The 26794-nt window shown below is 34.8% G+C and overlaps 1 protein-coding gene across 1 annotated transcript in view; it reads right to left on the reverse strand.

Annotated features, from left to right (window-relative positions):
- Positions 1–24595, reverse strand: part of NCAPG2 (non-SMC condensin II complex, subunit G2) — a gene marked incomplete at its 5' end in the record, with an annotated part of 35790 nt that extends 11195 nt beyond the window's left edge. The window contains 18 exons of the mRNA XM_009586886.1: positions 459–602; positions 1358–1542; positions 2211–2310; positions 3879–4022; positions 4132–4248; positions 4748–4921; positions 5109–5262; positions 5534–5604; positions 7350–7523; positions 8008–8126; positions 9355–9577; positions 13007–13159; positions 14198–14377; positions 15291–15416; positions 20227–20322; positions 22857–22943; positions 23580–23649; positions 24501–24595. Of these exons, the coding sequence (XP_009585181.1) occupies positions 459–602; positions 1358–1542; positions 2211–2310; positions 3879–4022; positions 4132–4248; positions 4748–4921; positions 5109–5262; positions 5534–5604; positions 7350–7523; positions 8008–8126; positions 9355–9577; positions 13007–13159; positions 14198–14377; positions 15291–15416; positions 20227–20322; positions 22857–22943; positions 23580–23649; positions 24501–24595 (2412 nt within the window). The remainder of the gene's footprint in view (positions 1–458; positions 603–1357; positions 1543–2210; positions 2311–3878; positions 4023–4131; positions 4249–4747; positions 4922–5108; positions 5263–5533; positions 5605–7349; positions 7524–8007; positions 8127–9354; positions 9578–13006; positions 13160–14197; positions 14378–15290; positions 15417–20226; positions 20323–22856; positions 22944–23579; positions 23650–24500) is intronic.
- Between the last annotated feature and the right edge of the window lie 2199 nt (positions 24596–26794).

A 26794-nucleotide genomic window follows, 5' to 3' on the forward strand; every position in this document is an offset into this window, starting at 1 on the left:
ACTCTGCAAGCGCTGTTCAGCAACAGCTAAAACTAACTGGTGTGCCCTCAGTGCTGTTTTAGCCACAAATGCAAACCACAGCACCATAGGGACCGCTATGAAGAAAGTTAACTCCTTCCCAGCCAGACCCAGTACAAATACACATAGAGAGAACATCTCAAAAACCATGTTGTTAAGCTCCAACACTGCTTAATTTCTAAATTCTTCTGTCAGAGGCAGATAGTGAACTGGGTATCAGGACAACTCTGTTCTTACACGGCTGTATTCAGAAATCTGAGAGATGCACTGTAATATGAAATTATGGCAAATAACATTTCCTGTTTGTTCCATGCCAACACACACAAAATCTTGATCTGCAGTACAAAGATCACACTTTCTGAACATAGCTCTATTGTTCCAACATAACATTTAAAAAGCAGTAAGTGTAAAAAAAAAAAAAAAGTCAGCATTAACTTTACCTTCTGTAGCACATAATTTATCTCGGCTACTATTGCAGCCAGGAGAGTAGAGAGTACACCTTGGTGAACTGCTGGGCAAGATGAATGCCAACACTGGACTGCATGTATGAATTCTCCAAGAGGCATCTGAACAGAGTGAATCAACTAAAACCAAAGAAAAGCAGATCAGTTTTTTCTGATTGCTTGAGTATAATTGAAATATTTCAGCAAGCTTCTCTGTGAAGAAGTGCAGATCACACCTTGAAAGCTATTGAGGTATTCTAGTCACCTGGGATCAGAGGGGAAATCAGCAACATGTTTGGGAAGTCTACTTATAAATTTGAGAGAAATAAACAAAACAAAGGTTGTAACAAAAAAGAATTGAATGTTTTTCAGAAGTCCTGAAAAGCAGACCATCAAATTTTCCAGAGTGATCCACCCATCTCACTACTATCTAGTGTCTGCTATAAAATACAAGCAGCTAACTTTTCTGCGAAGATAGGAGGTTTTGAAGAACTTTAGGTCATCGTACTTATTTTGAAGCTGATATAATTCAGGCTGAAAGAAATAAATAAAATGATGACAATTTCTCCTTCTTCCAAAGAATCGAATTCTTTGCTCTGGATGGAGAAAGTTCATTTAATTGCAGAAAAGATTAATAACCTATGAGTACTAGGGTAGTTCAGGATCATTGGTAACAGAATGCATTGCTCTCCAATTTACTAGTTTTTCTGTCATGATGACACCAACAATGGATAAAAAACAAACATTGGTAACAAGGAAACTTAGAAAACTTAACTGAAAATTTAATCAGATGTTGACTCAAGTAACAAGCTCAAAATGTCTAAGTGTAACACACTTGTGTAAAAAGTATGGATTCATCTACACATTAGGTAGCAATTTCAAGTGTAATATGATACCTGAATCCCTTCTTCCTGCTGTTTTTTGAGTCTACGTGCCACACATTCTAAAACATTCTGGAAGACACTCTGTACAGCATGGAAAAGATTTGCCACTTCATCCGTCTCAGTATTCTGAGTTAAAGAAGCTTCAATAATTTCCTTTAGAGCATACAGTAACACTGGAGCACAAAAGCCACCTCTCTCTAGAGAAAGAGATAAATAATCACAATATAAAAATTGTAACGAGATATTCTCCAGGCAGAAGCTTAGAATGAAACTCAGTTATATAACATAAATAGCTATAGTTTACAAGTGTAGACTATATATTTAGTTTCTGAGCACCCTTAGCTGAAATTTTCATACAGTTCAATCAATATTTTAAGTATAAATCCAGTGTTCCTTCCAATGCTTGAAGTATAGGGATTAAAACTGTAGATTTCTTCAGCAATTGAACTCTAATTCTGTCTGTACTGTAGACATAACTTTCCAAATGTGAGCCAAATTTAAATAGTGCTACAATGTTGCCTCCTAAGGCATACTGATATATAGAAAGATATATATCTCTCTGTATTTAGATCACTTTTTATATATATATATATAAAAACCCCTGATTATATAGCAATAACTGGAATCTAAGAGCAAGGAGGAAACATTAGTTATCAACAGTGACATGGTTCTAGGTTGGTTCTCTGCTTGTTTTCAGTTTTCTGAAAAGCTGCTGTGACTTTTGACCATATTATTTGTACCAGCTAGCATAAGCAGTAAACACCATTTTTTGAGAAACAGACTCCAAAATGCTAAAAGCAACAGTTCTGCTAAGAAGTCAGCTAAGTATATATGGAGATGATGTTCTTAGTACAAAATATTGTACCTGTTTGTATAACTGAAAGAGCCATATCTAAAAGGTGTGCTTGAAATGTGAGATTTCCAAGGCCAACCATTATGACATCTTTACATATTGTCAGGTAGGCCTAGAAAAGAGATGCAAAAGTATATGAGAAACAAAATTTATATAAAGTAACCGTTCAGTAAAACCTAAAAATAATAAAACCACGAAATCTTAGCCAATTTGCCGTGAAAGCTGGTGAATCTACTTGGAGTTACTCAGTTCACAACCTTTGAAAAGCAGGAGTTCCAAAGAGTTCTCCAAACGCTTCCATTGCCCTTTCCTCCAGTAAACAGTTTCTCAAAAGGCAGTAAATCCTCTATCTTCTTTACTCAGGTGACAGCTGCCTATCTTACTGCTTATTAATAAAGTTTCATTTTAATTTTGTATTCAAACCTAGGAAATGGATCATAAACATTCCGGTAATGGTGGTAAAGATTCCCTATTTTGTGTCTTGTCTTTCTATAAGGTTGAGTTCTGTGCCTCCAAACTTTTGAAAAATAGCCACAAAGGAGTTATGATATGCATACCAGATTTTTCATTCAGAGAGAAGACAATAGTGTATAGAACACACAAGAAATCTGTACCATGAACGACGACAACACTTGTTTGAGTTTTCTATATCTTTATACCTTTCAAAAAGCCATTTGGCTGCAGCAGCAGGATTTAATACAAGACTGACCTCCTCATTATTAAATTTCCACACCCTACCTCTCTGCTGACTTCCAAAGATATGTTCTATGGGACTCAGCACTAGAATGAAGCATACTGAATTCCCCAGGGTATAATTTTACCTATTTCTTTTGGGAAAGCAGGAAGGAAAGAAACAAAGAAAGGGAGGAAGCCAGCAAGCAAACATGATTAGATCTAAATCTTTTCTCATAATTACACCACCTTCCTGGTCCTCTAAGTCATCCTTTATTGTGCTATTCGACCCAGTGTATGCAGCTACAGTGATTCTATGTCATTTCCAGGACCTTCTGTGCTACAGAAGCATTAAGTACAAGCATACCACGTAACTATACCCTTGTTTTCAGCAACTAATTTTCTTCTCCTTTTCAGAACTGAGATTCAGTGACATCTTAACTTTATGTTAATGCACTTTTCATAAACAGCATAAACATGACCTTTATTTAAAATGGGGGATGAGAGACTGAGGACAAGAATTACCTAAAATTTGGGACACCCAGGTTACATCGTCTGCTGTGCTAGAAATTTATTGAGTGGGCATTTTCACAAGTGTGAAACATAAAATATGTTCCATCTTCACTTCAACAGATATGGTAAGAATATATATTATGCACCGATAGGTGAAAAAAGTCTAGATAAGAACAAGGTATTGTTGACTCCAACTACTTGATTTAATTGCTAGGGTACGTACAAATATATTTATGTATTTTTACATTTATAGAATATAAAGGTTATACCTAAACTCAAAGCAATTTAAAAAAAAAAAGTGTGTGATTTTAAGCAATCAAAGGAATAGCGAAAGCAAAAAACTGTAACCTCAGAACAATCAGGACTGTATTTCATTAGCTCATTCACTTGCTGGGTTCCAAAAACTCCAGTGCACTATGTTTGTCAGTATACAATTGCAACATATGGCTTTTCAGATTGGTAGCAGTTTGATTTATGTTGTAAGACATCTCTAACCTGGATAATTAATTCAGAAACATTATTGTATTTTGAAACGCCATCCTCTTGATCACTTGCTAGTATAAAAGGTACAACTTGACTTTCTATCCAAGCACCTGTCTCCTTCAGAAGTGAGAGGTAATCTTTTCCTTCTTCAGAAAACTGGAAAAAAAAATTAGAAGTTGTTTACCAATTGTCTTTCCAATTCTTTTGGAATTTCCTTATACTGTCAGCTGTAACTCCAGCTTACACTGAAAAGGTATAACCATACCTTGTTCTGAAGATGAATACTCAACCTGCAAAAGAGGCTGAAGGCTCTCAGGCCAGTTGCTTGATTGCAGCTACCAGAACCTCCATCATTTGCTTTCAGAATCGAGCCAAGAACCTCCTGAAATATCAAGGTTTACATTTATATTTTCCAGAAAATCCTTTCAAGTGTTCCTTTTCTCAACAGCTTTAAAAAAAAGATTTGGGAAAAAAAAAAAACAACCCAACACAAAAAAACCCCAAACCCCAAAAAACCAAGAGGCATATTTTCAATTACTTTCATTTTGCAATGCTGTACCTGATTTTCAGACTATTCCTTACATGTACATTCCAAAAGTCAGGTCCCTTAAAAATGCTCAACACTAGATCACAAAAATTTTGAGACACCTAAAAATGACAAGCTGGTTAAAATCTGCTATTTATAAACAATTCTGAACTAATATACTTCTAGTTTAGAATATTTGTTTGAAGTACAAATCAAAAGGAAAATCTTTTTATAGAGGGGAAGAAGGGATCGTGAATCTTATTTATTTATTCTTGCAGGCCTTTAATTTGGTTCAGGCAATATATGATGTTAAGCACTCTTTTATAAGCACTGTTTATGGTAAGGAGAATACTACCTTTGCAGCACCGAGAATTTTCAAAAGCTTCTTCAGTTTCTTTTTAGGAACAGAGAGTAGGCAACCACGATTAACAGGATGAGTCAATAAATATTCAATGTAATCAATTGCTAATTCTGGCTTCGATTCATGTGTTACATGGATACGTACTCGTCGTTCAGATGTTTTAATACTCTAAATGAGAAGAAAGCACAAAACGAGTACAATACTGTTAGCATCTTACTTCACAACTAATTCCAAAGCAGAATAATATGGCATTAAAGAGGCTTCTACTATTATAAAAAAAAAAAAAACCAAAAAACCATGATGTCTTTATGTAATCTAGCAATTCCTTAATTCTTTGATGTATGCATGTGCACACCTTTCTAGGGGTTAGCATGTCAGACAACCAATCACAGGCTAATTCCATAATATGTCCCACTTGACCCCAGCGACACATGCAGTCTATCAGGGTAGAATATTTGCTTTGGTCAGCTCCATTGTCAATATTTCTGAGTCTGGAGATCACACCACAGCTTAAAAGAAAATAAACAAAAAAAAAGAGATGCATTAGCTTTACATCCAGTGCAGAAATAATTCAAAGAAAATCAACCACTATAATACCAAAAAGATTCACCAATGGCTCAAAGGCATATTTGCACCTCACAGATTTTACTAACTTATTGAATTTGCTTAGTGCATTAATTTATGCAAATGACCTTTTAATATGTCAAGTTGTGAAAAATTAACAAATACAGTCAACAAAGAGATTTCTTGTCATTCATATTTTGGGTTTAAAAATAGTACCTGAATGTAGGAATAGCAGCAGGGGGCATAAAGGATGCCAGAATAACCAACGGAGTCATGCAACGCTCATCCTAGGATAAAAAAAGTACACTGTATGATGTACATGTACAGATGCACACAAAACTAAAGAGACTACTGAAAAAGTATGATTAAATGATCTCAAATTAAGGATTTCCCTTTTTTCACTAGAAATGGAACTGAAAGAAGCTCATAACATGTGGCTTGCAATCTGAAACTTCTGATTCCTATTCCCAGAGGTCAATTATCAATTATCTTATCATTCAGCTTTCTGACAAACTATCAGAACAACTACCATGAATAATTATGGCTCTGTTAGATTAATAACCATTGCAAAAGAAATAACAGCTCTAGCTTACATTTTTTCTAGTAGAGGCTCATATTTAATTGCACAATCATGACACCATCTAATCCTCTCAAGTAACTAGTACCTTAAATGAATCCACATCAGAAATTTATAAAAAAAGACTCTAAAGGAAAGGGTACTTATATAACAATGGTAATGTAAAATGCACTACAAGTCGTTACAACACATCATAATACAAGGTCTAGACCGTGACACAGTCTCACTTGGATTATATAGAAACAAATCTATGTGAAAGACTCTTCAAAAATAGTATATCTGTATGTCCAAGCTTCATGAATACAATCAAATGAAATTATTACCTACTTAGACATTTGAAGAGCTAAAACCTTTTACAGATAATTTTTAAAAGAATGTTTAAAAATGTATTTGTAGCTTTTCAGGAAAGAGACATGCTGCTTCAGTCTGTAGTCTTTTGGAAACTAAGCCTCTGATGACAGGTCTTTTTAGATCCAAGCTGCTTACTCACTGTAAGAATATCAAAGTCAAAGAGGTTGCTTGCTAAAGCTGGATATCTTGTCTGCTCACCAGAACCTTTCAGGAGGGATGGTACATCCTCTACCAAAAAAGATTTGGAATGTCTTTGACAACTTCCAAATGCTTTCAGGGTAGAGAGAGCATTTGGTTTATCTGTGCTGCAGAATATTATGTAGCAATGAATTGCTTTCCACTCCCTGATTATCTAAAGCAAACTTGAAATAACAGCAAGCATAACTCAGTATACTTCAGCATAAAAGCCATAAACAAAAAAAAGACATCCAGTAGATAATCCTTCCAAATGCACTACAGGGTGCAGCAGATACTATTAGCCACTATCAAAGAACAGCATCCTGAAGAATAACACTAGAACAACTAAACAGATCAAGGAGACTGAAAATATGAAAATGACTGATTTTAATTAATTGCTTATATCAAACCCAAGCAATAAATAAGTGCATCAAAAGATCATTAGAGAGTAGAATCAAATTAGCAGAAACCAAACACAAGAGAGTGAAAAAGGAGCCTGAGTTGCTTCAGCTGTCTGTTCCACTAGGCGGTGGTGGAAGGGTTTGGGGGGGAGCAGGTAGAAAAACACGTGGCCTCTCATCTTACAATGAGTATTTATTCTGCAATGGCATATTTTCAGTTACTGATTTCCAAAAGTTCCAAAAACATTCAAAAGAATGGAATCCTACAAAAACATTACAAGGAGAGCAATTTATTGCATAAGTATTTCTGTGTTAACTCCTTAGATAATGGTTCATCAATCAGATATTGCAATTGGAGAATAGCTTCTACGCATTTGTGGAATTCCAAGAAACTTGCTATTGTTTATGGTTTATAGCAACAATGAAAAAGAATACTTAATGCCATGAAAATAGGTAAAAGACATAACACATGAAAGCATCTGAAGAAAATACTAAGCACTTACAGGAAAATCTAGGCTTTCTTTACCTTAAATACTTTAAAATATTCAGGAAGTACAGAAGCAAATTTTCTGATAGTGTAATCTTTGGCATCTTCATTGTGATCTAGTGCTTTGTGAATACTTCTCCAGAGAATTACAGTAATCTCCAATAAACTTGCCATGCTGGCCACATCATTTATTGACAACACATTATTCAACACCTGAAATACAAACACTTAGATGGTATTACCTATTATATTCTCAAATATAAATTTAGGTTAAATAAGGTTTCAAAAAAACCTGAAAATCCTTCTATTAATTTCACAAAGGCATTGTGTTTATTGTAGAACATGAACTCCACAATTCATTCTTACTCTCTTTATATAACTTGAGTCATCTTGTGACATTAATTTTTTGAATAATTTAATTGCAGAATCAAACCAATTTATAATTAGTACTGGAATTAGGGAAGTATTCCTTTAAAATATGCTTCATATTTCTTCTATCTTATTCTAGCTATTTCACCAAACTTCTGCTACCGCAGGGCATGAAAACACCATAATGGCAGTTCTCCCCTTCTAATTCCAGAGATGCCCAAGTGTTTTCCTTTAGATTTCTGTCGTATCATTTGAGACTGCCTATGTCTCAAATTAAGCACCACAGAAAAAAAGTTACCAGAACTTATCATAAAGTGGACTTTCTTACACTTGTATTCTCCTTTTCACTTTCATCATCATCATCATCATCACTATCATGAAGACTCTCTTTCATCGCTTTCTGGATGCAGGCATTCAAGCAGCGCCGAATAGTAAGCATCAATTTAGCTACATTTAAATATAAGAGGAATAAATTAGACATTTAGTATTTGTTAAAAACGTTGCTAGTAAATGCTTCTAAGTGTAATGCTGGAAAGCCAGTCTGAAAAGCAGGCAACAGAACCAGAAATAACTAGGAAAAAAAGATAAAATTTCCTGGGAAAAGGAAATGGAAAAAATGTGAAAATGTTTTATATCCTCAAGTATGAAGAAGAAATAGCAACATTATCTCCAGGTTCTATAATTTAATTGTTAAAAAAGTCTACTGAAAAAAAAAACCAATGACCACCTTATCAAATCAGGATCAGAGGAAGCTCCCACAACTCCGACATTCACCTGGCATAGCTATTAATTTAATGACCTGTGTGCAATTATACGTCCAATATCAATTCCAATTATTTATAAAAGATATAGTAGCCTAACCATTGCACTCCTTAATGAGGAGCTCATCTACAGATAAAAGTGAAAGGGTTATGTCCACTCTGGTGAAAGTATGACTAGCTGAAATACACTAGCACATGTTATTTCAAAACTACCTTACCAAGGTAATCAGTCAAGGGGCAACAGCTTGCACATTTTACCCAAGTCACTCCTCGTTGACTACTTTGTTTTTATAGTATCAGAACACCTCTGAAACAAAATTTTCTTGATTTTACTTGATTCAATAGCACTTTTATAAAAAGCAGCTATACCCTGTGCAGTACATACTCATTTCACTGAAAATTTCTGAAGCTTTTAATAAGAAGGAGGGCTTTTTAGATTTTCTCTGAGCAACTTGAAAATACTACTGATCCACAAATCCCCGATAATCAGATTATTAGACATAAATATTTTTCACCTTCTGTAGAATCTCCACATAAAGATCTCAAATCACTTGAGACACCAGGGTATTTTATTTCACTATTTCTGCATGACAAATAAATACCAACTTAGATAGTTTTAAAGTACATGTGAGGAGAGAGGGGAAAAGAGAGACCAGATAACAAACCGGCTAGAGAGTATAGTACAGCACCTAAGAGCAAAACCAAAAAGCTTTGGTCTCTTCATTGTTGAAAAAGCTTATGACTGTTGTCACCAGGGTTCATTGCTGGTGTCAAGAATTTCAAAAACTACAAACTAGTATTATACTAAAAAAAAAGATCTAGCAACAATGTACCACAGTTACAGAAAAATTTAAAATGCAATTACACAGTGTGATATTAGTATTTCCAAAGACTCATAAGGTTTTGTACTTTACCTATATTAGTGGGGGCAGTATATTCATAAGCATATTGATAGAACTTTCTAGCTGCTGCTGAATTCATCTGGATTAGAGTAACACAGCGCTCACACCACACATCCTCTGGTTGGTTAATGGGAAAGAAAGAGTTGAATAAGAGATTCACTATGCGTCGTGACACAGGTCGTGAATCAACTTCAAGACGAGTCAGAAGATGCTCCATGGGACAGATCTTCCAGAACTTTTTAAAGCAAGAAAAAGATATTAAAGGAGTTAAAAAAATAAAAAGGAAAAACCAATCACCTTTATTAAGTGCTGTCCACATCAAAAGTCCCAACAAATATAAATAGCATTTACCAGAAAAGCATGAGCATTTTTAATTTTTACCAAAATATCAGCATTTACTTGAGGTCACATATTGCTGCAACAATGCTACTTTACTGTTCTGACACACCTCTAAATCTCCCGGTATCTCTGATAGACCGGTAAAATTCTGGTTCAAGCAATTCTGGTTCAAGCAATTCAGCTTAATAAACCTGCAATGCTAATGCAATTCCATAGACATAGGGAAGATTTATTTACTCTACAAGGATATCACCACAAAATATAATTATTTGTCATTATGTGCCAGGTTTCATATTCTCATCATAGGACAAAGTAGGACCAAACTACCTACAAGTATGGTATACGCCCTAAAAACCTGTATAAAACAAGACCCTTTCCAAAACCATAAATGCATCCCATCGCTAGCAGAGCTCTAGCTTATTTGTAACACAGTAATCAAAGGCTATGAAATTCAGAAAGAATAAACAGCTTGTTATGCCAGCAGTAATACTATTCACGTTTGTAATTTTTGTGAGAAGATCTTGAATTAATTATGTTGTGCACATTCAGATAAAAAAAAAAACCAACAACCGCCCCCCCCTAAAATAGGGTTTCTTGACATTGAAAAATATTATTTTATTCTTGAGTAGAAATATTTGCAGCAGGTAATTCCCCTGTGATTTCAAACTATGGGCATCCCTACTAGGACTATCATAAAAAAAAAAAGGTCCTTGGAGTAAGCATTAAAGTAATCCCAGGACTTACCAGAGATACATATTACAGTTTTTAAATAAATAGGAAGTTACTGACAAAACATCTAACACTAGGATTTTTTTTCTTTTATGTAAACTTGATCCTTCCTTTAGAAGATCTGAATCTTTTACTACATAAAAATAAAGCAGAAAGTGGATGGAAGATATCCATTATGCCCAAAGAAGAAATTAATACCTAAAAAAAATTCCTGAAGTTGAGAATTATCTTTTGTCTCTGTCTTTAATGGCAGCAAATTCAGAATAATTCAGGAAAGCCAAAAGGATTGTTTGCTTGAACTTTCATACTAAATGACAACATAACTTTCAAAGAAGAATTTTCTACACATTTAACAGCAGTATGAATACTTTGTTTTTAAAAGACTGTACACAAAGTAACAAAATTAAAAAATTGATTTAAAGCACTGTTGATATTGAATACAAGATAAAAAAAGCTTGGTTGTATTTTACGATACAGATAACTGATATTAACAGATCAAATCATGACTGTAGGTGCCAGTTCTTTAAATCAGACTTCTATATCATATCTTATGAAGTGTTAAAATTCAGCACAAGAAGTGCTGAGTGCCTGTGAGGTTACAGAGTGATGCAGAAACGAATATTAAAAAATAAATAAGAACATTATAAAAATGACATGTAACCAGATTATTAGGGGAATATGCGTGTTAAGTATTTTTAGAATAATAAATAATAACACAAGAAAACGATAGAAATCATGATTAAGATTTCAGAGTCCAACACTTTCAGAACAACAGTTCCGTGATCTGTTGTTGCTGCTGATTCTGTGAACCAAGCGATACATCTCCTAACACACACGCATCATCAGTGTGAAGTCCAGTGTCACAGTGATACGTCTGCCATTTTACCTCAGTTTTACCTGATAAAGCCTGGTTTTAGAACCTGCTGAAGCAGAAACTTCAGGAAAAAAGCTATCTTTTAGAGTACTACCACTTATTTATCTCTCTGAATTGCCTCCTCCAGTTATCTCCAATAATCTTAACAACAAGAACCAATTGTCTAAGTAAAGGTACAACTGCACATTGTTCATCTCAGGAGATCTGCAAACATTACTAGGACCCTGCTGGAAACTTTTCGTGCTGACAGTCTGAATGATAATACCTTGACTCGCAGTGTTTGTCTCCATTTCACATTTTCGGTGGACTTGCCTAATCAATGCATTGAGGTATGTATTATGGAAGTATCAAACTTGCTGTTGCGTTATAGTAATCCTTATCCTGAACCTGTGTGCAGGAAGCCGAAAGTTCTCAATTCCGAAATAGCCTCCCATTTATCTTGTCTTCTGAGCATATTTTGGGGAATTTGGGAGGTACTGAGGTGGTCTAATCTCAATATATGTCTCAGAGGTCCTGTCATCAAAACTGGAATGCACACATTTGGCAAGTAGGTAATTCTTGTGTTAGGGATAGATGTGTTCCTTGAGCACTGAAGCCTTAAAAATCTGACAAACCGCGTATTTAATTCTTTCCTGAACAACAGAGATACATACCTCTGACTTCATATAGTGTATGTGCCTAGCACAAGATAAGCATGTCCTAATAATTAGGCTTATCAAGAGACAAAAACATGATTAAGATAAAATATAAAATTGAAATTAGGAAACCATTAACAACAGAGAGTGGAGAAAGCGCTCAAAGATGCTATAATGCCTGAGGCTGGACAGTATCACCCTAAATAAGAGTCCACAGCAGAACACAAAGTTCGTTCAAAATCACTATAAAAAGATACCAAAATCCCGAAGGACATGCCCACAAAAGACAAACAGAAATTATAAAAATAGGTAAATAAAAGTAAAAAAGCAATTCGGTAAAGGCGTTAAGCATTTAGAAGATGAGAGAGTCCTGACTTGAGCTAGCCAGCTGGCAGTGTGGCAGTACCGACTGCTCTGCCCTGGCATGGCCACGAGAGGGCAGGCAAGACAGAAACAAGAGAGAAAATGATCTGCTGCGTGCTTATGATGCCAAGCAGCCACTGAAAAAAAAGCAGGCAAGCACAGAGAGACGCCACTGGACCTACTAATCATCCCAAACTAGTCAAAAATGTGGGGGAGAAGAGAAGAGTGTACTTGACTCAACTACAAAGCAAACTTTCCAGCATGTCTATAAAATCTCTGCCCTGGTAATATACAGGCACAGTACTCTCTCGTGTTAATTTTTCTGTGAAGAACAGCTATGGAAAGGCTGAAAGCTCACCAGGACTAGTTACAATTTATTTATTTATTTATTGTGAAAGATTTTTCATGGACATCATGATTTCAGAATTCACAAAATCACTGGAAAGAAGTACATCTATACTACTACCTACATTTGGATCAAAACCTTTAAAATGGACAGAAGTGACTAACAGCAACAGAATCCACAAGTCTTAGAAATAAACTCAGTTATATGCATAAATATATGAAGAGGAGAAAAACTGAAATTAAGAGTATTACTACATTAAACATGAACTTTTTTTCCTTTTAGGAATACTGCAGTAGTCTCAAAAGGTACTTTTTTTTTTTAAATAAATGCCTTGATTTTATCTCCTTCTTGCTACTTATCAAGTGTCACTTATCCTACCTTAGCAGCCTTAGTAGCCTTAATTTTCAGCAGCATATCAACAAAAGCCACTCTCACTTTCTCTGAATTGTCATGAAGACTGTGTTTGACTGCTGGCAAGAGCTGTTCCAGTAATGGATGACTTAGTTTGTTGTCCAAAATTATCGGTAGGCACTGCAAGAAAAAAAGATTGTTAAAAAAAAAAAAATTAAGAGTAGATTTGCAAAAAGATGTAGCTTAAAATTGTTGAACTGGACCATGACACTTCTAAGGTTAAATTAAGTAGGGACAGACACTGTGCATGCATATTCTTCCTGTAATATTCTTTAGTAAAAATTCCTACGTTATTACAAATTTCCAGTAAACATATTTCAGATGAAGCAGCTTCAGATCTACATTGAGGCCACGGTCTTGCCTTCTACCTGAGGGCATGGTGTCAAGTACTTTTTGTGGTAGCAATACGAGCTCCCTAAACTCTGCTTATTTCAGATTAAAAATATTTCTCTTTTTGCCAAGTTATTTTTAAATCAGCACTTTCTGCTTATCCAGTATAGACCTGCATGCATATGTAGTGGAGCAAGTGAGAGTTAACATGAAGATAGTTCCAAACTAAGGCTGAATTGACACATACACAAAATTTTTAAGTGAAAATACTGCTTAGGGAGTTCATTTTTCTGTCCAAGCCGTTATTTACCAGATGCCAGAAAGATGTAATACTAACATACTGAACAATGTATGGGAGGCCAGCATTCCCAGAGAAACAGTATGTAATTATATTCATCCAAACCTCAGAAACACAAAGTGGGGTACAAAGTCATAACACAATTGTGCATGTCTAGGGATAGGTTAAAACCACTGACGTAGAAACATACTGGAACCTGCCTGCATACATTTTCAAGTCTAAGCATTAAGTTCTAATATCTAAAATAATTAAATTATCAGGTCCAAACAATGTATGTAAGACGAGAAATGCAAAGTGGTTGAGAGTCACAAAGCCAAACAGTCTCTATTTTAAAAGGCATTTGTTCATTCCAAATGTGTGGCTTTTATAAAACGTGTGCAAAACTTGACTGTATTAGGAACTTTATTGTATGAGTCATTTTGCAGAATAAGTAATTTCTTTGACTTAAAGTGGCCTATACTAGAAACCTGTGCATCAAGTAAAATATAAAAATGACAATCATGATCTTAAATTTAGAAAAAAAGATTTACTTTAAAAACAGAGCATCGAACATCAGCAGATGTTATATCACATGCCAGCTCTCCAGTTAGTTTTTTTAAAAGATCAGCAAGAATTGTTGGAGGAATCATCTCCCAGTATTTGGATGTTATCTGAGTAACTCCGAGTATCCCTGTAGAGCGGACAACTGGATGAGGATCATCTAAGAGACTCTAAAACAAACAGAAGAATAATAATTTGAGTATATGCATTATTGTGACTCTACTGCTGTTTAACATTAACCTATCATAAACAAATATCATTCCATTACCTTTTAATCATTATGCAAATTGTCATACTATGAAAGAAATGTACTATTAATATTCCCTCAAGGCATTTTATTATGAAGCAAACTATGAAATTTAAATCAGAAGCAAAATTAAGACAAATATTGGCCAATTTTTTTAGTTGGACTTTTGAAATAGTTTTTTAAAAAATAGCTCACATTAAGTCTTGCGTCTGTGACTTAATTAAAATACTTAGACTTCTATTTACATGTGAGTTTACACTGGCCACTGTTCCTATGCAACAACATAAAAACTTTGAAATTCATTCAATTATCTGATGTTTACATTTTTAAAGACCACACTCAGGATTTCCCAAACATTTTCTTAATTAAAATACTATGCCCATTCTCACCCATCTAGACCAGTAAAGAGTTTTTTAGGTTGGTTTGTATCTCCATTCTACTTCATTTCAGAAGTATTTAGTGATACAGTACTAAACTTCCACTGAATGCTTACATATTACATGTAAAGTTCTCTTCACCAATACTAGGTTAAGTAAGGATCAGGATCCATTACTCATGCATCTAGTCTTTCAAAAACATCTTTCATTCACAGATTAATGAATAACAATCCCAAATATTTCCTTTTCAGAGCTGAAAATGGTGCATGTCATCTATTGTCAACATACTACAGAAATTTAAAATATTAGTTTATTTTTGTATTTTCTGCATCACAGGCCTGTATTTCCCTATGAATACTATCCTGAAATTTCATAAATTTTAGTTACATCAACAGCATATTTTTTAGTTAGTTTTGATGAAAGTTTCATTTTTAACATTTTAGTTCCGTTAAAACTTACAAACAGTTCTTCAAACTGTTTCTGAATTTCATTGTCCATCTCTTCAGTGTTAAAACTGGGATCACGAACAGGAAAAGCATCAACAAACAAAAATGCTGCATTTGATCGAACTTCTGAGTTTCTGGCCTGTTACAATGAAGGAAAAAAATATTTTTTCAGCAAGTACAGACTTCTAATATCAAAAGGCATATCCTGTCAAATACTGCTTTCCAAACACTTCTAGCGCGTTAGTATTTTTAATTAAGTAGATGGAAGAGATGAATTTTGAAATGTATTGAAGAACTTATGACTTTTTTTTTTTACCTTACATTTCTGCCCATTCAGTAAAACCTCGGTTATTAGTACAATCAGCTTTCAAGGCATATCAACTTCAATGACCCTGAAGAGTCACAGTCAGAGCCCTTCTGCTCCATGTAATGCTGAATAAATTAAAAGCAGTTGAGATTTCTCTTGGTCACCTTAAAGCTCCTCTTCAGAATACAAGAATCTTGCATTCAAGCAGATTTAATTAGTTAAATTGCCTGTCAAGAGACAGGTGATTTAATTGAAAAGCTCAAGCCTATTTCTTCAAGAAAACAGCATTTAGAAAGTAAGTACCAGCAAGCCTGGAGAGTCACTTATCCAACATAAACATATTCAGTTCTGCATCAATGCGCATAAATAATAGGACCATGTTCTGAGCTCCAGGCAGCTCATCAAAAATCTAAGGCAAGCCTCATAACCCCCAGACATTTTACCATTTGTAATAGTTTTCAGTGTGTTACACTATACATTTCACTAGTTGTAGAACCCCAAATGTAAAGAAAAATGAAAAAAGTGTGTATTTAGACACTCAGTCAATGAAAAATAATTGGCCCTGTGTACAAGGATAGAAAAAGAAAGCAGGCAATTAAATGAAGAACAGATTAAATTCAAGATATCTGAGGGAGAAACGTGAAATCTAACCATCAGACTACATTTTATTTATCAAAGACAGCAGTGCAATGATAAGAGCCTGTGCTCACTTCTCTTGGAAGGAAGAAGGAAGGAAGGATTTTGTTCAGATTTTTGGTCCAAGTTAAAAAAACAAATGTGCGTATATATATGAGACTATATATATACAGTCTAATAAAACAAGCAAAGTAGGCTTAATTTTAATAGCAAGAGACAGTTCAAGGAACGTCCTGACTATTCTAATCATCCAATTTTCTTCTTCCCTTGTCATAAGAGACATTCAGATCAAAGGCAGGAAAAAGAAAAACGAGGATAACCATGTAATATTTAGAATTAAATAAACTAATGGCAAATAAAACCAGAAAAATACAAAAGAAATGAGCAACAATTACTATATTTACAATTTATTTTGTATTTCCCTTCTGGACCGATCCTCATATGGTGGGTCACATCCCTGGGTAGAACCAAAAAATTCTTCGAGCCAACAAAATTAATAGCAATTCTAAATTTAATACTACGAAGGCAAATAAAGCCCATATATACATTCTTTAGTTAGGGACTTGTGTTTTACTTTATTTATCATGGATAATACAAACAGTCTAAAAGTGAAAAGATTATCCTATAAAGCTGTAGAAAATCCTTTAACTTTGAGCTTGTCTATATTGAAGAATTAATGCATAACAAGCTAATGTGTGAATTCAGGGTGAAATAGCTCTTCTGCACTGATATTTCATGTGAAAATTAATTCAAGTATGTTTTTGTGCAATAACCTAGACCTTGTCTACCACAGCCATTCCAGAAAGTTAATTTTCATAAACTTTCTAAGTGCATTACACTGAATTCCATTAAGCTCACTTTAATTCTGAACTGAGTACCCACAGTTTAAATTCCTGGCTTTAATTAATTGGAATTTATCCCAAATGTATTTGCATATTCAAGCTCATAATAGAGTAAATGTCTTCACAGAGGTAGAACCTAAGACTTTAAATTCATATCCTATTTTATTCCACACTGACTTTTCCATGCAAGAGGAGCCTGCAGTTATTTAAATGACTAATGTTTCTTTACCTTTATGCTTGTACTATTCTGAGGAACTTTCAGAACCTTTTTAAACAATATTTTAATTTTTTTGTTCAGTTAATTTTCAGAGCTTTCTTTTAAGTTTCGTCTGGTCTTACAGGTCCTGAAATTCACTTCCAATTATTTAAAGCACTGTTTTTCCCCAGTAAAAGTTAGTTTAAAAGTGTGGGATGATAAAAAAAAAAAACAACCAAACACACTACTTTAAAGGAATCACTTCCTTCAACAGCTTGAATTCCTGGAGGAATGGTTCTTGACTTTTTGAGCTTGATAAGAAATAGCTTAATCACTACTTATCTCACAATAAATATCCATATATTTATATTTATATAGCTTCTTATACTAATAACCAATCACTGCATTACTGTCTCTGCTATGTTTGCATGAGACTGACTTTTCATAATAATGACGTGAAAAAAGATGAAGAAGTTACATAAGGGCTTGTATTATAAAAACTTAAAGTTGCATAAAGGCTTATAAAATATGTGTAGGTAAAAGCCACACAGGAAGCTTGTGCAATCTAAGTATTTGCAAAACAAGAAATTTACGAAGAAACAGAGAACTATGCATTACAAATATGCATTCTCAGTTTAAAGATTTCAGAGATGAAATCAAGCAGTTTCAACACGAACAGTTCTGGAATCATTTGTATTCCTACAATCGAAGTATTTTTCCTTTCTGCAAGAAGGAGAGGTAAAGAGGTCCTTCTCTGAGTTCCCTTTCTGCTTTGTAACCAGGGCTCTAGAACAAGATTTGTTCTTCACTATATTAAATTATGAATTTGTACTCTGGCTAAAATAGGAGCATCAAACTAGTTATCTAAAATTAAACTGACATTTCAAGCTTTGGAGCAGAATCCATAGCAGTAAGGACAATTATAAGCTTCCCTTCTTAGTTCTGTATCTTAAACTACTGGTGGTTCTGAGTCACAGCAACAGTTATATTAAAAATGCCAAATACTTCAGCAGTACTATATGAAAAAGAAAAATTAACTATACAAAAGTCACACAGCAAGACAGTGGCCTATCCAAAAATAAATTGCCAAATTTTGACGTTCAGTCACATATTTCCTTTCACGAATCACAAATATAGTACTGAATCATTTGGAATTCAGAATCTTTCCTTGCGCTAAATCATTACATGATTCATATAATTGCTGGATTCAATTTTTTACAATCCTCCCTTTACCATTCTGAAATCTGTGTTCACAACAGTTGGACTATCTTGCTGTATTAAAACAAATTCTCCATGACCTATTTGATACGCCTGTTAATGTCTAAGCTTAAAGTGCTTAACTACATATGTAGAAGCTGTCAAAGACAAAAAAGAAACAAAAAAACCCACAAAACCCAACAAAAAAACCCCAACCATCCAACCAAAAAAACACCCCAAAAAACTTCCTAAACTCCAGATTTGTTCTAGCAATTGAACCATTAATGATGTGAAAATTATGAATAGCAGCTGTTAAAAATTTGAACGACTTCTGGAATCAGGAATTTCTCCCACTGTCTTGCTGCAAATCTACAATTAACCTTTTTTCCTCAAGCCAAAGCTTTCTGTTACACTTCTCTAAACAAATCCATACAGATTTAATACGGTTTAACAGAATGTTCTTCCGAAGTACTCTAGTCTTATACTTAAGTTGAGTCCTGGGCTTTGGAAAGTGAACTACCATTCTCCATTTACAGATACCAACTCCCTTAAGAATGGAATACCATGTTTGCTAACCACTCTGAAATTGTTTCTGAGACACTAGTCAGGAATTTTGCTATGCTATCAAAAATAAATTAAAAACCTTATTCTTTTAGAGACAGAAATGTAGAAATTAAAGCCATGCTTTGTAGCTATTATTCTCTTGCACTGAGGACATTTTTGTTTCATCCAGAAGGATTCTTGTTTACATTCATTCTAAAGGGATGGGATCCAATCCTTAATGTAAGACCAAACAAGATATTGGTCTAACGATGACTCTGTCCATCTTCCCACTTCTACTATAGGGTTCTATTGAAACCAAACAGCTCTCAACTCCTTACTGTAACTCATAAAATCCATTTTAAACAACTTTTTAAGTTGTTTTTAAATGCTTCCAACTTTAAGAGTTTTTAAATACTTCTCTCATGGCTAGAGAAGATATTATATGACCAATCAGTAAATGAAACTTCAGTAAACGTTAAACAGCACTTAATTTGGCTGTAACAAATGGTATGTGTATGCTCTCACTGAAGGAATTTCATAACCTCAGACAAAATAAAAGCTGTTCATAACGAAGGAAGCTTGGCTCATCTTAATTGTTGAGTGTAACTGAGTAGCTAAACTGCAATAGGTACCCTTTAGTCTGTGCATGCAATCCACAGGAAGACTTACCTTAAAGTACTATTTCATTCTGAATGCTTGATTAAAAGCACATCCATAGCATGAATGTCTGTACATACAATCAAACTAGAATAAAAGGTTTTCTAAAATAATACTCTAATAAGTTAATTGACCTGTATTCTAAGGCTGGTAATTAATCATCCTCTGAACATTTCCGGCTTTGATCAATAAAGCACCGATCGTTCCATAAAGAACTTGGAAAACAGAATACAAGATGCACAAAATTCCCAAATTGAGAAGAAGGTGAGAAGACCAAACTTAGTGTTAGTCCCACTGTCTACTGGAATCCTGAAAAGCACTCTGTATACCTGTAAACAAAACTGAATTATAGAAGTAAATCATATTAACAAATTAGAATATTGATGTGCAAACTATGCCTAATTACAACTTGCAAAGTTACTCTGCTACAGCTGAGATGCTAAACACACTGATTTTTTTTTTCCATAGCCATTTTATTTTAAAAGCAATTATTAAAAACAGAACATGTCGGAGGTATCCAAAATTTAGTAGTTGGAGAAAGATAGTCCTATATTCTGAAAAAGATAATTACCTTCAGTGCTCTCCAAAGGATAGGTTGATACAATCTGTAGAGCATTTCTTCAACTCCTTGACGAACTTTACTTTGTTTATGAAAATAACTCAGCATCTGAGAAAAACAAACAAACCAATCCCAAAAAACATTTTTAAGAGTACTTTCTGCATTCAAGAAGTGTGCAGGAGTTGTCTCATTTCATCATTTATATAAGACCAAAGAGTTTTCCATACTATGGAAAATGATAAAACTAGACATATTAATTGACCCAGTATTTTATTAAAAAGTCTCAAAAATCATAAAAAAAGAAATAGATCTAATAAATATCACATTTTATAACTTTATAGATTCGATAAATCTACATAGAGATCTTAAACTGAGAAATAAAATCATGGATAGAGAGTCAGTTTCACAGCAACCACTCATTTTTTGTTACAGTAAAAAACCCTCTATTTTTAAAGTAACTAGCAGAATACTTTGAAACCATGTAATTATCAACTACAGATAAATAACCCATTTCTCTGTTAAGAACAAAGAAACATTATTTGGTAACTGGAGTTATCCAAATACAAATCTACAAACATAATACATTTTGTATACATTGATGACAAGCAAGTATCAGCACTCCTTTTGACTCAGAACTGTGCTTTGTTAGCTAAAGCCCCTTTGATTTTTGTATCTGACAAAAAGGGAAAGTAGAAGACCAGAGCAGAATATGAGAAAGGACATCATGTAACTTCATATGAAGTAATTCCTCCACCCAAAATACTGGTCAGTTGGAAAAGAAGTTGACCCTCTAGTGGCAACTTTGAACACTTCAGGTATTCACAGCTACAGCTAGACAGGGAAGCCTGTGAATAGCATCTACCAAAACACTATAGTGGAAGAATCCCTTTTCTCTTGTTTTTAAATATACTGAAGTAAAGACATGATATAATTTATAAGAGACTATGTAGCTCTTATTTCTACATGAGAACGATGAATCTAACCCATGGCTAATGGCACATCAGTACTGTTTTGTGATAGATTTCATTAGAACAGCGAGTATCAGATATTTGCAAAATGGACATAGGTTTTATGATCAGAACTTTGAATTCAGAAGGGAGAGCCGTATGTGTTGCTTTCCCCTCCCCCCTCACTCTTTCAATAAAATAGCCCAAACTTTGCTCAAGTGAATGACTGTGGTTGTTTAGTCTCCTAATTGCCACAGGAACTTCTGGATTCTAAAGGACCATTTAAAATCAAATTCTTGCATGCAGAAAAAGAACGCATCATTCAAATTTATTCCGAGACCCACTCCCCTTGCAACTCAAAGACAAATTTATTTACATCATGGTCCTCTTTCAAGATCATAAGCTTCTGAGTCCGAAAAACATGAAATGCCCTGTCAAAAGCCTACTCCATCAATCAGGAATCAGAGGACAAGGGAATCCACTATAGATACGAGAATCTCTTTACATTTGATTAAAACCAAAACAAAACCCAAAAAACCAAACCAAAACAAACAAAAAAACCAATATAGGATTATATCAAGCTATATATTGCACATACTATACACTCCAGCATCTGTATATTTGGGGGAAAGCATGGGAGGTGAAGGGGCATAGACCAAATACAAATGCCTTGTCTTAAAAAGCTTTGTGCACTTCTCATTCTGCTTCAAATGTTTTGCTCATGAATAAAAGCCACAGATAGTCACCTAGAATCTGTAACTGAATCAAGGCTTCTCCCTATAAACATATATACAGAACACCCATGTATAACAAAAAGAAAGAACAAGTTTAGTTCCAGACCCATCTACTAAATTTGCTTCAAGGAGGTTATGACTTTACCTAGGTAAAGAAAAACTTAGGCAACAGACAGCAAAAACTATCTCTGGCACTCAAAATCCCCTTATATTTCTACTTTTGAGCATCAAAGACACATCTGGTGCAAAACTATAAACAGGTTCCTCCTAAAATGTGTTCTAATATTGTTTCTCAGAATATGCTATTTTTTAAGTAAGTATTTATGGTGGGTTGGCCCCAGTCACAAGCTAAGCACCACACAACCACTCACTCACGCCCCTGCTGGTGGGGTAGAGTAGAGAATTGGAAAAGAAAAGCAAGAAAACTCAGGGGTCGAGATAAAGACAGTTTAATAAGTGAAGGAAAGAGGACCAAAAAAAACCAAAACAAGTGATGCAAATACTATCACTCACCATCTCCCACAAGTAGACCAATGCCCAGCCAGTCTCCAAGCAATGGCTATCTCCCCCAAATCCACTTTCCCTCAGAGTTTATTGCTGAGCATGATGTTATATGGCATGTAATATTCCTTTGGTCAGTTTGGGTCAGCTGTCTCAGCTGTACCCTCTCCTGACTTCTTGCTCATCCCCAGCCTACTCACTAGGGAAACAGAGTGGGGAAGAGAAAGCCTTGACACCATGCAAGTACTGCTCAGCAATAGCCAAAACATTGGCGTGTTATCAACACTGTTTTAGTCAACAAATCCAAAACACAGCATCATACAGGCTGCTATGAAGAAAAGTAATTACATTCCAGCCAGACCTAGTATAGTATTTTAGTACGAAATGGAAATTTTCCACTTTATAGTAATTGATCTGATTTTGATGCTACTAGTTCATGTCATGCTTTACAGGAACTTACCTCTCTAACTTTAGAATGAACAGAAGAACTTCTGGGAAGATGAATTCCATGATGCATGAAATCCTGAATGCAGTTATGTTCAAGTATCTACAGTAAAAACACATACACACTACTGTTAACACACAATAAAACAATAATAAGTACTGTAGGCTGTGCAGCAACTTATATTTTTCTCTAAAACAAACAACTGAAAACAGTCTTTGATACTATTTCTTACTTGGCTTCTGCTAGGCCCAAATTTTTCCATGTTAGGGGTGGCTGTCTGCTTAAACTGATTTTCAAAATTTCAGAATATACAATTAATCTGATTCTCAGAACCAAGTTTGGAATTCAAAAGCACCTCCACACGGTAAATAAGAACTATTTGGTATCTGAAATTTGGCTGTAGTGTTGTTGTGATGCCGTAATTATGCTTTTGATCATCTCCATGGAATTCCACAAAAACTAGATAAATATTTAAGCTACCAAATACATAGACTTGCACATACTGAATAAAAGCTTTTATTATTTTATTATTATGTTTAAATGCAACCAAGCTGATCACAGTGGGCAAACATTCAAAGCATGATATGCTCTTATTCCTTGACAATGCTGAAGAGGCCTTTGCTTAGGGAAGTAATTCCTTAAGGCTTGATTAGGAACCTTTCTGAGGTTGAAAAGTCATGTATCTTCTCCATCTTGAAATTCAAAACTATCCAAATGAAATTTCAAGCACAGCATTACCTCTAAGAATTCTCCTGACACCTTCTTCCAGGCCCTGAAGTAAACTTCTGAAATGTATTCCATCAAGGATCTGTATTAACACATGGTAAACACTTTCAAGCAAGCATCCTAACCATATCTATGTACAATTCGTAACGGTAACAACATGAAGTTTTTGATAAGTACCAATATTATTCCTAATTCTGTGCATCAACATTATTTTTAGAAGAAGCAAATATCTTGAAAGTCTACACTGATAATTACCGAAAAACAAAGTTAATTGTTAAGCACTATTAAAAAACACAGGAAATATCTCTTATGGTGGGAAAGTCAAAACATTAGCACAGATATTTTATCATTTGTCTCACAATAAATGCCTTAAATTCTTTATAAAGATGTACAGGTATACATTATTCTAACTGAAAGCATTAGAAAGCCTCTGATTTTAATATGAAGAATTACTTCTGGAATATTTCACTAAATAATCAAAGGAAAAAAAATCCATGATTTTCATCAATCAGTCAAGTTCTCAGGCTATGATCCTGCAAGTCACTTCTTATTAGAATGTCTCTGTATAGAATCTTACCAAATTAAATTAGATGTTGCTCATAGGAAAAAATAAAAACACCTTACAGAAGCAGAAATGGACCTGCAATTCTCACACAAACACTGCAAGTAATACAGCACAGTTTATACGAAAGTCATTTGCTTTAGCTAATGCTAAATAAGCATTTTACCACACCTATAATTGTATACATAAGCATGTGCAGAGCAACTATTAAATGAAGTTGCTGAAACAATACAGTAGTTATATTCAGCAGATTTGAAGGTGTCTGGATTCTGATATATTTTATCAATATACTAGGTATTTTAGAGTGTGAGACAAACAAGATTTTAGCCAAGCTCTTGACAATCTTTAAGAACTCTAACTGTGATGCATACCTTGGAAAAAATTGTAATTGGTTTTTAACAGTTCCATGTATCATTTTAATGAAGTTTACATTCCAGCTGAACAAAAAACTCAAGAATCTTCTTCCCTATTGGGAGAGGAAAAGAGGGAAAAAAAGGGAAGTCAAACCCCAGAGGAACACCCAATTTAAGAGCCACCTCAAAAATCAGTAAATACAGAGCTTAAATATCAAAAGAAATGACACCTTTAATTTTAAAAAGCATAAATGAGATTTTTGAAGGGGGAAAAAAAAAAAGTAAGATTCTTAATTTTTAAACAGAATTCAAGCATTACTGTTATTTACACTGAAGAGAAAATGCAAAACAAATGAACATGTGGATTACATATCTGCCTGCATTTTTTTCAATGTCCATTCTGTTTTGGTGTGACTTCAAGTAGTATTCCATAATGATAAGGGACTGTGCAACTCAGGACCCTCATCAAGGCCACATCATCAGAGCTCTGTCAGTGCAATGTCATTCCAGGATGACACTGTAATGACAGTGAAGGTACAAATAAAATAGCATGACAACTCCGTCAGCATTGGATATGGAAACATTTTTGAACAAAGCCACAGAGAACAGCTGGGCCACTGAGGAAAATAAATGTTCTGATTAGCAAGAACAATTCCTTTTCTATTGCCTCATGAAAGGTAATATTGCAAACCTCCTGGAGCTGCTTTAATTCATGAAAATAGAAAAAAAATCCATTCATTTTTTTCCTGAATTAGTTTTCTGCCATTTTAGCAAGTAAGAAATGGTGATGACAAATTTGATGAGCAACAGAATTTTTGCAAGAAAAGGCAGTGGAAGGCTGTGGATGGAGGAAATAAGCCCTTGCTCTTCCAGAATCAGCAAGATCTGCCCATGGAATCAGCGACTTACACAGTATCTGTACAGACAGCCTCACTCTGGCTCATCTTACAGATGAAGTGAAGGCATCCAGCTTCTGAGACTTTGAAAAGTTTGATCATACATAAGGGTGTCAGCCAGTTGTAATGGTCCTTTGTACCTGTCAACTTTCTAGCCAAAAATAATTCAGGAAAATTAATAAGGAATTGTAATAATAAAGAGCACATTGGTCGAAGTTCAAAAGGTGCACTGAACAATTAGTAGCGGTTCAAAGGCACTTCCATCAAGAGCTGGACCAACAGTTATGTTCAGATCTATGACAAAATAGAGAAAATAAGGCTGATAATGCCAGACACACTTTGAGCTGGAATATCATAGAGCAGGGGTATAGGGAAGGAAGCATATAGGCAGAAACTGCGCTTTAGTGGAGCTGATAGCTTAAATGCCTTCAGGTCAAGAAGTAATTCAGAAGATCATAAAAATCAAGACCTAAAGGCTAAAGGCAATGTCAAGATCCTTGTCTACAGGTCTGATGGAATCCTTCCTGTTGTCAGTGAGAGCTGCTTCTACCAAGAAAGAAAAAAACTGAATAAAAAAAGTCACTTATCTCCAACTTTGGTGGTATAATACATATATTGGAGTCCCAGTGATGCACTCTTCCATCAACGTCCCTGACAAACCAAAAGGTCAAGGGAATCTTGACCTACAGTTTCTGCCTCAACAAGGCAAAGACGAGGCCAAACTGAAACTCATCTTCTACAATTCCAGCAGCAAGACAGATGAAGAAAAGTCACAAAGTAGCTTTCAGCAGTTCAAGCAATTCTTTTTTGCCTTAGATTTCAACAGATTGACCCTGATCCTGAAAATGATAGTAAGTGCCTCTAGTTTAATCTGCTGCTTGTGATCGATGGATCTGAAACAATTATTGTTATCAACATTCTCAGTATCATGAGAGGTAAACTGGTGATAGGTGAATAAGATTGCAAACTTGTCATCTTCGGGGTTAATGCACTAACAGAATATTGAGCATCTTGTACTGCTGTGCTTGTGGACATAGTACCTGTGACTTTATCAGTTGTATACACACACAGAAGGTTAGCAAGGAAGAAGAGAGTAGAACAGGCCTACCTCTAAAACATAATAATATATGCTCTGCAGGTCTCTCCAGCTGTTTGATTGGAAACCCCACCTGAACAAGAATGTTTTCATAAATCACAGAGAGATATAAATTCAGAGGATCACTCCACTAATGCAGCCTGAAAATAAGCCTCTGAGAAATATTACTCTGTGCTGAATAGCACAGTCTGGGAAGGCAGAAAAACCTGAACTCCCTGATCTTGCAGTGGGGCATAAATGTGCAATTTTGTATTAGTTTAATCTGATCTAGAATCAGGATACCACATTCCTGTCACTCCCCTTCCCTTCATCCTTGCATA

Source organism: Fulmarus glacialis, unplaced genomic scaffold, assembly GCF_000690835.1.
Source record: "Fulmarus glacialis isolate BGI_N327 unplaced genomic scaffold, ASM69083v1 scaffold521, whole genome shotgun sequence".
NCBI lineage: Eukaryota > Metazoa > Chordata > Aves > Procellariiformes > Procellariidae > Fulmarus > Fulmarus glacialis.